The 14,031-nt window shown below is 38.0% G+C and overlaps 2 protein-coding genes across 2 annotated transcripts; both read right to left on the minus strand.

Annotated features, from left to right (window-relative positions):
* LOC109825558 (phosphoserine phosphatase, chloroplastic-like) lies at window positions 3,739-5,463 on the minus strand. Its single transcript, XM_020392411.1, has 4 exons — window positions 5,383-5,463; window positions 4,181-4,410; window positions 3,952-4,084; window positions 3,739-3,868 (listed from the first exon to the last, which is right to left on the minus strand). Exons 2-4 carry the CDS (start codon window positions 4,401-4,403, stop codon window positions 3,754-3,756), a joined length of 471 nt encoding a protein of 156 aa, XP_020248000.1. The 5' UTR covers window positions 4,404-4,410; window positions 5,383-5,463; the 3' UTR covers window positions 3,739-3,753.
* On the minus strand, window positions 9,617-13,491 carry LOC109825462 (protein EARLY-RESPONSIVE TO DEHYDRATION 7, chloroplastic-like). Its single transcript, XM_020392314.1, has 5 exons — window positions 13,474-13,491; window positions 12,187-12,542; window positions 11,362-11,528; window positions 10,331-10,415; window positions 9,617-10,038 (listed from the first exon to the last, which is right to left on the minus strand). The coding sequence occupies exons 1-5, from the start codon at window positions 13,489-13,491 to the stop codon at window positions 9,849-9,851; spliced, it is 816 nt and encodes a 271-aa protein (XP_020247903.1). The 3' UTR covers window positions 9,617-9,848.

Raw genomic sequence — 14,031 nt, forward strand, 5'->3', positions numbered from 1 at the left:
ATGTCAGACTAAGGGACTTTCATGAGAATGGTGCTTGGAATTTTGATTAACTGGAGCCTTTGTTGGGTCAATGAGGTGATTGAATTGTTGGTTGACTTTGCCTCGAATATTAAGAAGAGGGATGATATTAGGCATTGGTCCCATGATAAGGCTGGAATTTTCACTATTAAATCCGCGTGGAATGCTATTAGAGCTCAACAAGCACCTGATCCATCGCTTGATGAAAATTAGTCCACTATCATGCCACTCTCATCAATGTCAGTGTGCTAGAGATTGCTTCATAAAATATTGCCAGTTGACTCCTTGGCTAAACAAAGGGGTTTCTCTTTTGCATCCAAACGTGTTTGTTGTAAGGATCACAATGAGGAGACTTCGGACCATCTTTTTATCAAAAGTGAACTTGCTCATTCTTTATGGAAATATTTTAGTGCCCTCTTTGTAGGGTCATATTTCCTCAACAAACCATTTATTCAAGAATCAAATGGTGGTTTATAAAGTACAAAGGGAAATCTTAATTCTCTATCATGGGAAGACTGGACTGCATTGTCATTTGTAGGCAAATATAGAGTTATAAAAACAATTGCACCTATGGTGGCATGGTGAAGGATTTTCTTCTACCTAGACTCATGATGATTGACTATCTTCAGCATCTTGACTCGATGGTTAAGCCTTTGATGTGCTCCTCTAAATATGGTCAGGATTATCCCTTCTCCATTGGCATCAATTCAAGATCACCCAGATTCAAACCAAGTTTTTCATGTGTGGAACGTTTGTTTTGAACATTAATAACTCATGTGTCCAAAATGTGATTGTTGTGGGTGGGATCATTAGAGACCATGAGAGTTCTTTTATTGTTGCGTTCTCTAATCCTGCTGGTCAAGGTTCTAACCTTCATGCTGAGATGAAGGCTCTTACTAGTGGGGATGATTTGGTTGATGAACTCGGTTTGCTGCCTACCAAAGTTAGGACAGGCTCCAAATCCCTTGTGAACCTGATTAGGAAAGGTGTTGCGTTCTCTAATCCTGCTGGTCAAGGTTCTAACCTTCATGCTGAGATGAAGGCTCTTACTAGTGGGGATGATTTGGTTATTAGGGATGATTTGGTTGATGAACTCGGTTTGCTGCCTACCAAAGTTAGGACAGGCTCCAAATCCCTTGTGAACCTGATTAGGAAAGGCTGCTCGTTCTCACAACTCGCTGATATTTAGCATAACATGGACCACAAGCTCCACGTAAACTTATCTCATTGCTACAATCAAGTGGTTGATCGTCTCTCCAAGAATGGTCATAAGCTCTACGAGCTACACTTCTACTATAACGTGGAGGACCTTGATCCCACAATTAAGAACTTAATAGTGCGGGATGCTATGGATCACCCTTAATTGTGGGGTCATTGATTGTTTTTTGGTTTGGCACTAGCATTTGTTTTTGCACCATGTTTTACTTTTGATTACAAAAGAAAAAAAGACTACACTTTGAATTATTTAGTGAATGCATAATTAATATGCAACTCTTCAATGTATCATAACTCTACAAGTCAAAATAAACTCTACAAGTAAATAAATTAAGCCACACTAACATCAACAAACTCCACCTTGACTTAATTCTAATTCTTGCCAATGTATACTCTTTGGTACATCTCTCCTCTAAGGCATCCTAGATGGAATACCCAACCCCGCTCCTGCCGCAGTGCTCCCTCACCATCAATGATGGATGACATTAATGGCGTTCTAGCATAACTCGAACAAATATGTTGGAACAACTTTCGTCATGAAGTCCGCCAGATTGCTCTTTGTATCAATCTTCTCAAGAATGATCTCCTCGTCTTCCATCCAATCTTGGATTTTATGGTACCTTATATCAACGTGTTTGGTTCAAGAATGGAACATCTGATCTCTCACTAAATGAATGGCATTTTGGCCATCACAATGAATGGACACCAGTTCTTATTCCCTTCCAAGTGATCTCACTAAGCCTTTCAACCATAATGCCTCCTTCACCGCTTCAACCGCTGCTATATATTGGAGATTGGCGATTGGGGAGTCTCATGTAGTGCAGGTGGTTACCGATAATGTTGCTCCTAACATGGCTGCAAAGAACAAGTTGAAAGATGAGCGTCCAAATATATTCTAGCTGTGCGGCACACACAATTGATTTGATGTTGGAGGATATTAGGATGCTTTCAAAGTTCAAGTCTGTGATAGAGAAGGGGAGGAATCTCACGGTATTTCTCTACTCGCATCATAGTATCCTTTCTTTTATGCGCAACTTTACTAATAAAAGGGAGCTTGTTCGCCCAAGAGTTACACGGTTTGTCACTTCCTTCCTTAGCCTGACTTGCTTGGTGGAGAAGAAACCGCAATTAGCCACCATGATCTCTTCACCTGAGTGGGAAGAGAACAGATAGGCCAAGACATCTAAGAGAGTTGCTACTAAGTCTACGGTCTATTCCGGTATTTTTTTGAAAGGATTTACAGTTGCTGATAAAAATCTATAATCTTCTTTTCAAGCTGCTAAGGATTATTGATGCAAATAGGAGGCCCTACATGGGCTTTGTCTATAGTATGTTGGAAGATGGTAAGAATAAGATAAATTCTGCTTACAACAAGGAGATTTTTTATCAACCGATTGTTGAGATTATCGATAAGCATGCGGCAGGGAGGCTAGACAAACCACAATGAATGTAAGACTACAATGCCTACACCCAAAATTAGTCATACACACCCAAAATTATAAAAATATCAACTTAAATCAGCAAGCCATGCTCACTGACTTTTTAAAGTAATAAATAAGAAATATGTATTTTCACTCTTCATCGCTCATCAGTGTTTTTGACGTGGACATTGAAGTTGATCCTTCTCCCAAGGATTTTGACGAAACAATAAGGACTGATCTCATCATTTTCTCCTTCCCTAATAGCACCTTGCGGAGCCCTTGTTGTGCTAAGAGTGCGCTGCCATAAAGAGAAAATTCCTTGCCGTCAAACTTATTCACCTTGAACTTTAACTCCATATCAGCTCGAGTCTCCACTGAATTATCTGATACCAAATGTTGTGAATTATTGATTGAATAATCTCTCTACAACGGATGTGAAATCTACCGCCGTACGCTAATCTCGACACACGGAACCACGGGATCTAGGAGACTGAGACGTCAAAAACAAAATGGAAGCACAATGCAACAAGACAAGACAATATTTATGAGGTTCGACCCCAAACTCTGGCCTACGTCCTCGGATGGTGGAGAATATTCACTGTGAAAAATATATAAGTACAAGGACCCCACTCTCTAATCCTCACACCCTTTTCTCTCTATTTTTCCTCTTTTTTTTCTCACACTCTCCCTTTTTTTGTTATGCTCTCATCAAAAGAACAATCTCTCTATATAAGATTGAACTTTGGCTAATTTAGTGAATGCATAATTAATATGCAACTCTTCAATGCATCAAAACTCTACAAGTTAAAATAAACTCTACAAGTAAATAAATTAAGACACATTAACACCAACATGATCATTTACACCTTAACAATTTGATAGTGACTTATTTGTGAACACTTCTATGTCAATAAAGAGAATGCATCAAAGAAATTAGAATCATGCCAGCAACTTCATTTAATCTACTTCCATAAGAATATGGTCAGTAGACATCACAATGCTACTTGAAAAAGGTTTCAACAAAAGTTGCTAAATGGTTCCTAATAAACAGTCCCCACCAGGCATTAATAATTTTGGAAGATAAAGAACTAAAGAAGCATCAATACCTTGGCGGTCTCTTTTCCAGAAAATCTTGGAGTTGGGACAGAGAAGGGTTGAACAATGATAGTCTGGCAGCAAGAGCATCCTCAAAGGGAACAGAACCACTCATGGCCCTTAAGATACAGAAAACAAAAAACCATTAACACACCCTAAACTAGATACAAATCAATAAAGCATAACTTAAAGCGCATTTTACTTGGCTGTCCACTCTGCAACAGCTTTCCCAGCACCGCAAAAGTCTGCAAGCTCATCAATACCCTCATCCACACAGACAGTACTATCTACATCAAAGCATACTGCATCTGCACTCCGCCAAATCTCTAGAACCTCTATAATAAGCAAGAACATGAAATAACAAAGAGTCAAATTTTGCTGCAAGAGATAATCGGGACGTTAAATTGAGTTAACAAGTTTATGGCACTGACCTCTTGAAGGTAGCGTATTGTCAAAGTGGGTGGTAGACATGTTGCTTAAGGATTTTGACGATGAAGCCACTATTGTAAGAGATTTGTGATGTCTTGAGATACTAAAAGAAAGATTCCAAGAGCCTCTTGATGAATGCTTAAAACCAAGTGGAGGAAGTTGAGAACACCTAAGATCATTAGACAGATTAATGTGGCAGACGCATGTACCAACCAGCTTAGCCATCAAATATCTGATCCATATAATTGAATGAAATTAGATGCTTGAACATCAAATAGAAGGTAAAAAATGCAAAACTACAAGCAAATATATATATTAAACATCCATGTGAAATATCCATGAGTTCAAGGAGAAAAAATAGAAGTGCATAAGTTTATGCTTTCTTGCAGTAATTCAATAAACAAATGGATTCCATAAACTGTTGCTATTCGTAATGGTTCGAAGAGTCACCTGGTCACCAAATAGCATTACTTCATTCAAACCAAAGGCAAATAATACAGTAGATACAATATGATCATAATTAAAGAACCAAGTTTAGAGGACTTTGTTTGGTTTTGGTTATGGGATTGGTTGCTCCTTAAGCTTATGTTGCTGCTGTTTCTACACACAATTTTCACTACGGTTTAAAACCTCACACATTCATGGGCACTTTGGTACCTATTTATTTAAGGGTTTTATCGACATATAATGTATATATACACCAAATTATACCTAAATCATTGTAATAAATAATTTATCCCCCTATTTGTTATCTTTCCTCAAACTCTCCAACCTTACTGATACTAAACTGATTTACTTATTCTTTAAATCAATAAACCATCTTTAGTTGGTTTAATCGATACTTCCCTCACAAAATCCCAGTATGAAATTCTAACATCAATAAATTTGGGAATAAAAACAAACTTAGAATTGGGATGTAAATTAGCTCTACCTATAATTTACAGGATATACACATTGAAGAAACAGTTTATAAACTTAAGGAGATAGTTTTGTTCAATTTGATGTTTATTACTTACAATAAAAATGTATTTCCCCCCTAAATTCCCTTATTAAAAAAAGAAAAAACATGTTCACCAATGAAAGAAATAATCCCCTAATAAGCTAGGTAGGCATTTCATCGAACGCGACCCCCCCAAAAAAAAAAAAAGAAAAAAGAGAGATTGGGATCTAAAAGATTTAAAAAAAAATTAAAGGGGAAAAATACCAGGAGAAGAGAGATGACCAAATCACTGAGGGCTCGAGGTGGGGAAGGGGAACGATTTGTTGGTTCTTTTTTACCCATAAATGCCCTCTGCATTGTACACATGTATAAGCTCACCCCTCAAATCAATCCGTAATTATTAAATATGATCAGGGGTTTCATGCATATTTGCCTTGAATCTTCAATATTTGCAAACTTACCCTTCAAAGTTTAGCATACGCGAACCTACCCACCAATTCTCTCACGTTGATCTTTTTTTACCCCCTTTCACTTAACAAGTTTAGTTTCAAAATGAAAAATTGTTGCAAATCTGATGGAAGTTCTGACACTGTCCCGTTTAAAAACCAACACTCTTACATTGGAACAGTAGAAAGACCTAATACACTAGTTTTGAGAGGTAATTTTGCAAATATCAAGATTTGAAGGGTTTCTTGTAAATATTAAAGATGTGAGGGTATATATCTTATAATACCTAAGAAATAAAACTATCCTTCACTTTTCTCCTATTTTCCTCTTTAAAACTTTCAAATTTTGTATTTATAGTATTATAATAATATTAATATTAATTATTTTGATCTAGTTAATTAATGATAGGCAGTTTTGTATATAAACAAATTATTTTAACAAAATATTCCAATTTATTTCCCAGAAGTTGGAACGAAAAGTAAAATGGAAAATGATTAGCCATAAAACCTTGATTGTTATGATCTGGAGGATAAATTTAAAAATACTTTAAAAGTATTTTTAAATTTATCCTACATTTCCCTTTGTCAGGATGTTTAGGCCAGTATTCGTTAAACAGGTGGAGTAAGGTATCAACACACTTTGTCAGGAAATCAGTTGGAAGTTTAATGGTAAGGGTTCTCTATTCTCTTTCATGATTGAATATAGTTGTTAAAGGGCCTCTTCGATTTAAGTTGCACATATATTTCTCTTCTCTTTCATAATTGAAGAGTTGTTAAGGGCCTCTCTGATTTAAGTAGCACATAGAACATTTGAAACAAAGAAAAGGAAAGGTTAATTAGAGATGTTCTCTCTATGCTATGAGATATAGCAACTTGTAACTCCTAAACTATTTTATCGCCATTTGCATCCCATGAAACTTAGACTGTACTATGTTTTGCCCTTGAGTATAGGGAAAAATATTGCTCCTAAGAGAGCGAACAAACATGCCATGCGAGACCACAATGGTAGGCTAGGCCTTTTCAATCGTAAATTGAAACCTGATTTCGTCTAATCTGACTGTACCCAACATGGCTACTTAAACAGAATGACAGAACTCAATAAAACATGATGGTCAACAGACTCTGGCCCCACAAGCAGTCGAACCAAAATAGCTCATGTTCTCACTAAGGAGATGATGAACATAGTTGAAATACCACCAATAACTACTGACCAATCCTGATGCGTTATGCAAAACCAGAAATCTCTCCCACTTGAATGAAATACCAACAGCAGCAATACGTATGTTGCAGGGGAAAAAAAACCCACATCAAATGAGGTGATTTTCTGCAAACTCAGACGCATCCATGTATATGTTTGATGTCAGCTATCTTTTCTTTTACCACCAAGGGAAACATGACATACTTGTCTAATTTCAATACAAAAGTGCAAAACACATAAAGCTACAAGGAATTAAAGATGCATGAGGAATCACAACGGTCCTAAATTGCTATTTTTTTCAGTACTTTTATATTCTTATGTGGATGTTTTATCATATAAAAGTATACTATAGTTAACATTAATCTTTAATTTATATTTTTTTATGAAGTCTATCAATGATTAGGAATAAACTTCATATTCTCTTTTGTATAGTTTTAACATACTTTAAATCAATCATTTTGCCATATTGGTTTTAAATATTCACCTTCCTTGTATAACACTATTTTAATATTTTTCACTTTGCAATGCTATACTTTCTCAAATAAAGCTTAGTTTCATATCGGTCAAAAATAATATGAAAATTCAAATTATTTTTAAATTATATTTGTTTTTTGTCAATTCAAATATCAACATGAAAATTTAAATTGGGTGTATCCCATTTAAACAAACATAAAAAAAATAATCGGGATGTAAGAGTTTAAAGAAAAAAATGAGCACAAACTGTCAAAAATACTTAATCATGGCATTAAATCACGTGCATTGCACGTGTGTAAAAACTAGTTCATCAAAAGAGTAAGTTAAACTGTTTCAAACTGTAGAATATAGAACCTTTCTACATTACCTGGGGGTGAAGTTTATCAATTGACATACTTGTCTAATTTCAATACAAAAGTGCAAAAACATAAAACTACAAGGAGGAAAATCCTTGAATCTCCCACAAGAATTCATTTTACAAGTGTCAAGTAAAAACTACGTACACCAATATCTGCATAACTGGAAATAAATAGGTAAACAATAAATCTGATAAAACCAAATGGTCCAAAAAACTATGAATAAAAAAAGTACGCAGTCATCACTTGGCTACTTATTGGAATTCAAAAATTGTACCTTTGAGATGAGACAAGCACTCCTTGCCCGAATTAGCTAAGAACACATCAAAATCACCAAACTCTAATGCATTCATAATGAAATCGTCAAAAAATTAGAAATAACATGATATCAGAGCATTCCATGTCAACTTGTTTCCTGGATTAACTTATGTAAGGCTGCATTTGGGAACGTCCCCAAAGTAAAATATAGAATTTTCGAATTATAGAAGGTATTAGGCTTGGGGGAATTAACTCGCAACATGATACAGGGCAGACAATCCAGTCTGAGCCACGGCAATATATACGTTTTTGCTCTTTTCCAACCATTCCTTAATAGCGATTAGCACTATCGATATGTTTTTTCTTTTTGCGCCTCTCTTTAAATGACATTGTAGGATTACCTATACATATTTTAGCAAAAAAAATAAAGTAAAAAATGAAATGAAATAAAATAAAGATCCTTGGTTCCCTTCAACATGTGGAGTTAAGAAGTGCTCCAAAAGCTTAGAAAATTAAGGAAAGAAGAGAAACAATAAAAGTCGGAAGGTGATGTGTCCTCAGGTGTACCGGTTCGATCTGATTTCTCATTTGTCTATAGGGTTACATTCTGAACTTCGTTAGTAATGAATGATGAGTGAATGTATATTAAGAAAAATCAACCCACTTTCTCGTAACGATGCTAACGTGACGAGAAAGTGGGTCGGTTTTTGTAAAAAAAATCTCAATGGGATCGATTTTAAAAAAAAAAAAAAGTGAATGGGTTTATTAAGAAAATTTCTTGGCACTTAAATGCGCCCTACAAAATGGTGAACAAATTAAACCGCAAACAGCCTACCACCTACAAAAACACCAAAAGCAACTTGTGAAATCGAACCTTGAGCTTTCTATTATCTATTTTATTTTCTTTTCTTTTCTTTTTTTTCTTCCCCCCCGAAATTTTTTAAAAAAAATCAAGTGGGGCCCCCTGCACTGTAGCAGGTGAGGGGGTGTGGCCGGAGGTGTGCCTGTAGCATCACTCATATATAATTGGGCCGAAATTAAACTACGCCCGAACAGGAACAAATTGCTATCACCGCTTTTCGAGAAGGTACCCAGGAGCTTTCCTGGCTCCACTTTCGAGAAGGTACGCAGGAGCTTTCCTGGCTCCACGATATTAACAGCCTGATAGAAATCAGTAGCCAAGCAAAATAATTATACTAAAACTGGACCATGTTTGAACACCGCCCACGTTTAGTGGTTTGCAAAACAAGTCGCTAAATGTGAATCTAAATATTGTCAATCCGTTGGATCAAAGAGCTTCACGATTTGTGTACTTACCAAGGGTCGACATCGCAAAATCCTGTAATCCAAGAGTTGATATATTTCTTTAAAACACGTTCAACGTCATAAATCTTTTTTCTCGAGTTGATGGCGGATAGAAATTAGCATCTCTTTGAACCACATTAACGCTATAAATCCTTTAAAAATTGCTATTTTGAACTTACCACACCACGAGTTTCCTTCTTACCATCAAATGGACTAGTTAAATTCACTCGGAACCAAGGGATATATCTTCAAAGTGAAACTATTGAGGATAGCAAGCTCAAAATAGCAAAATACTAAGTAGGGTCAACGTGCGATTTAACTCTCCTTGAATTGAGGGACCATATAGAATAGCTTCAAGGAGATTCATTATTGAAATGAAATACAACGGATCGGTTCCTCATGGTCCAATTATTAAGTAAAAAATCATAGACGAAAATCATTTCCAGTCACCAACAAGAATATGCGAGTCCCGCCAGCATCTCAGAAAATAAGTTAACAAACACAACAACTCACTGAAAATAAGAAATCTCCAACTCCACCAACAGATAACCTACCAAAAAAAAAAATACAACAAACCACGAACAGTACAATATCACCCTATAACTACTTCAAACACAAAGTCTAGAGCTGTACATAAAATTAAGGATTACAGCGAATAAATAGAACAAAAGGGCTATATCATCTTTCAGAGAATCATTTGCTCTGCTTGGCCTTGAGATCCGCCGCGGCTGCCTTAGCCGCCGTTTTTGCTAGGGTTGCGGGCTTCATCGCGCTCTTAGGATTAAGTGCTTTCCGAATTTTGAAGACGGCCCATGCGGTTCCTATGGCATGTCCTGCTGCACCAAGCCCCACGTTTGTGATCTCTCCTGCCTGCTCTCCATGCCTATCAAAAGCCGAAAATGTTGGTTCAGTTTAATCACTGGATGAGTTGAACATGAACGTTAAGGAGATCTTTGCTCGTCACAAAACATTACTTCCCGAGGATGGTCGACAAATAAATGTCACAAAACATTGAAATGTAAAGACCAAGATAGCATTTTCTGAAGATACCACACAATCATGAACAGTAGCCCCTCGGTAGGTATCACATTACAGTATACAAGTGAAGAAATAAGGCGCAAACTGATAAAGAGGGGAGCAGATAATTCTGAATCATGATGAAAAAGAAGACGAACCTGTGAGATACAAGTCCTGTGGTCACAGTAGATGATGTTTGTAAGACGTTCTTTCCTGCCATTTCAGCAGCATCACAGATCTTGGCTGCAGAGAGAATCAAACAATGAGTGAAATTTAACATCAATTGCGTCCTAAAGAAACTATTAAAGGAGAAAAACAACTGAAAGGAAACAATATTTCCGGATAAATGAATTCAGATGAAGAGGAGTTGCGGGGGAAAAAGAAAGGAAGTTTACGTTGACAGAGCCAACTAAGGTTTCATTTAAAAAGATCCATATCAATAGTAACAAAAAAAAATACAAATTAATTCAGGATTGTTCATAATCTTTCTAGGCTCTAATTGATGTATATAGGTAGGAAAGGGTGAAAGGTTTAATATTCAGGATTCAGGGCTCCCAAAGTTCGTAGAGATCCAAAGAATTGTAGGAAATGCCCAATTCAAGATTCAATTGAGTCATAATTGACATTACCTACTCCAAGACACCAACCAAGTCCTCCATATTCCATCCCAATTTTGAAAGACTTTTACAATGCAATCTACCACGAAGCGTCTTCAACTAATTGATATCGAATGACAAATTTGAATCCATCAAGTGACAATGGGTATTATTTCTCACATCAAGGGCGCCAGTTAGTTAATGATCAATAATCATGACAGTAGATTTATTTGTGAGGAAATATTGAAATGAGTTAAATACGGAGATTAAAACAAGCGATGAATTTCAAATCACTTGATATGAGTGTGATCTTGATTATAACTTTTGATGGACAGGATATAGCATAGGCATAATAGTAGACAAAAATAATCCCTTTAGATGACTAATACTACATTCATCAAAATCAAAACAAGTATATATGTTAACTCGGAAAAGAGAAGGTTTTCAATGCTTAAAATCAATAGAAGAAATGGAAATTCGAAAGTAAACAACAGTCGTAATCTGAAACTTTAAACAGAGCATGCGATATACATTGAATAAAATACACAATAATGTTTTGGTATATATCAAGTATGAATAAGACCGAGACATACCAAATCCATCAAGTGTAGCTAGAACAACTTCCCCTGGCAACAGTCCAAAGAACTTCTTTCCAACCTTTGAATTCACAACAGAGCCTGTAAAAAATCCAGATACTTTCACAACTCCAGATAGGATACCGGTAACCACATTGTCTGACATTTTCGTGACCCTTTTAACCCTGAAAGAAATAAGAATGTTAAACAACCAGGCATCAATAGAAATTTTTGAGTCAGATTTTAGAAAACCACAAACTACAATCTAAATATCCATAGTGCAATTTTATATGGTTCAGTCGAATGCTTGCTCATATACATTACCATGATCCAAAGAAAAGGAAATTTTTGATATATATGTCATTTCCCAATTTATCTTTTACATGGATGTGGCTATACCCGCTATTGTCCATAAATTTTTGTATATCTATGCATATGTTTATCTGCATGAACTTGGTCTAAAATAGCAAATATCTTAAACGTATAAACTTCGAACAAAAATGCATAAATTTGAACAAATTAGGGAAGCATTCTCATTTTATGCATATCAATTCGAAAAATAAGATGAAGTATCTGATACAAGCCTTGGAGACGCCAAATACCATCAAAACAAATCGCATGAATGGGTATTCTCAAAGCTAAAAATCTCTATTTGTTTGTTTTCCCATCCCTATTCGTCCTAGCTCGATCATGATACTTAACACAGTAAAGCCATAGAGATAAAACAGAGATCAAAGCCTTTTCCTACTGCTATTTGCCAAGATTGCAATTTGAAAAGATTATCCAACTCAGTCAAGATATCTAATAGCACAAAATCTAAAGACACTAAAACAAAGACCGAACCTTTTCATCCTCTTGAGAGCATCCTTGCTAACCTCGCTCTTCTTCCCCTTCGGATCCATCCTCCTCTTCATAAAATCCTCTCCCCACTTCAGCCTCTCCACCGTCACATCCCCACACCACAGAATCCCCTGTATCACCCTCCCCGACCCCATCGCTATCCCTCTCGCCACCGACCCGCTATTAATCCTCCACGTTCGGGCCGCCAGCGTCGTCCAGCTACGCCGCCGCCCTAGCTCCTCCGGCCCCACCACCGCGCTTTCTCGATCTCCCTCTCCACCCTCTCCACGAGAAGCGCCCTGCTGCTCTCGCAGGAATCGCAATCCAGCCCCCTCCTTGATCAGCTTCCTCCTGCAGACCTTCGCCGACGAAGGTCAGCCCGTAATTTAGCAGGATTCTCGTCGGATTTCGAGGCTCTCGGAAGGCGGCTCGCTGTAGTTCCTGGCAAGAAGTAGTGGCCGAGCCGTCTAGCTTTGACGGAGCGTTCTCGTCGCCGCGTGCGCAGGCCGGCACAGCTGCACGCCGCGATGCGCGGCGAGAGACAGGCGAGCGGTGTCTTCTCGGCCCTGTACGGATCCTGGCCCGACGGAGAACTCGCCGGAGGCGAGCTCGACGCTGCTCTGCCTTGTCGCATCAGGTGCAGGATGCGCGCGCGGGCATGCCGCGACCAGCGGTTCTGCTCGACCGGCGGCGAGCGCAATTGGTCGGAGGCAGGCGAGCGCGGAGTCCTCGCCGGAAGCTCTGCGCGAAGAGGCTTCTCGGCGAGTTCCTTCATGTCCGAGGGAGCAGCTGGTAGAGGTTCGGGTCTGGGAGACTTCGGGCGGCTGGGCTTAGGTTAGGGTTTGGCTGGATTGGGAGCCGGGTAGCAGGCGAGGGCGCGGCTAGCGGTTGCCGAGGAAAGGGTCGGAGCGCCGCGAGCTCGATGATTTTCGGGTAGAGGCCGCTCGACGACCAGTCCCCTGCCCTCCATTTTTTACCGACGACGGCGGAAATTTATTGCGGCAGGAGGGTCGGAGAGGGAGGAGGCTTTGAGGCAGAAGGAAACGGCAGGAGACGGGGACGGTGGCGCGTTCTTTTAAGCCACGTGTCGGCGAGAGGAGGCGGGAGGAAGGCCGCGGCGTCGACGTCGATTGAACCGCGGGTGTTTCGCGGGGTTACAAACTAAAAAAAAACGAATCGTGGGGAGGGGGCCCACGTGTCTTCTTTGCTTGATTGCTGCCTAAGGGTCTGTTTGGTTATTTCTTAAAAACTAAGAAATGGAAATGGAAAATGTGGAAATCTCAAAAGTACCATTTCCTCTATTTCCATTCCTAAAACTCACTCACAACATCTAATAAAATATTATTTTCATCCACCAGCTCATCCATAACATCTAATAAAATATTATTTTCTTCCAACAACTCATCCATTACATCTAATAAAATATTATTTTCATCCAACAACTCACCCACCACATCTAATAAAATATTATTTTCATCCACAACATCACTCAACTCATCTCATCTCATCATTTTAAATCACTCACATCATCCAATAAGATGATGACAACTCATCTCATCTCACTAACATTTTATTTTCACTCATTTTCTCCCAAAAAGCTTGGAAAATAATTTTCTTAAGTGTGGGTCACATCATCCAATAATATAATGACAACTCATCTCATATTATCTATTTTCTTATTTTTAAGAATGAACCAAACAAAAGAAAACAACATATTACAGGAAATAGGTTTCTTATAATTCATTTCCTTATTTTTTTCGTCAACCAAACAACACCAAAACAAGTTTTCTTAAAAAATCACTCACATCATCCAATAATAAGATGACAACTAACATCATCTCATCTCCA

The sequence above is a fragment of the Asparagus officinalis genome, chromosome 10 (assembly GCF_001876935.1).
Source record: "Asparagus officinalis chromosome 10, Aspof.V1, whole genome shotgun sequence".
Classification (NCBI taxonomy): Eukaryota; Viridiplantae; Streptophyta; class Magnoliopsida; order Asparagales; family Asparagaceae; genus Asparagus; species Asparagus officinalis.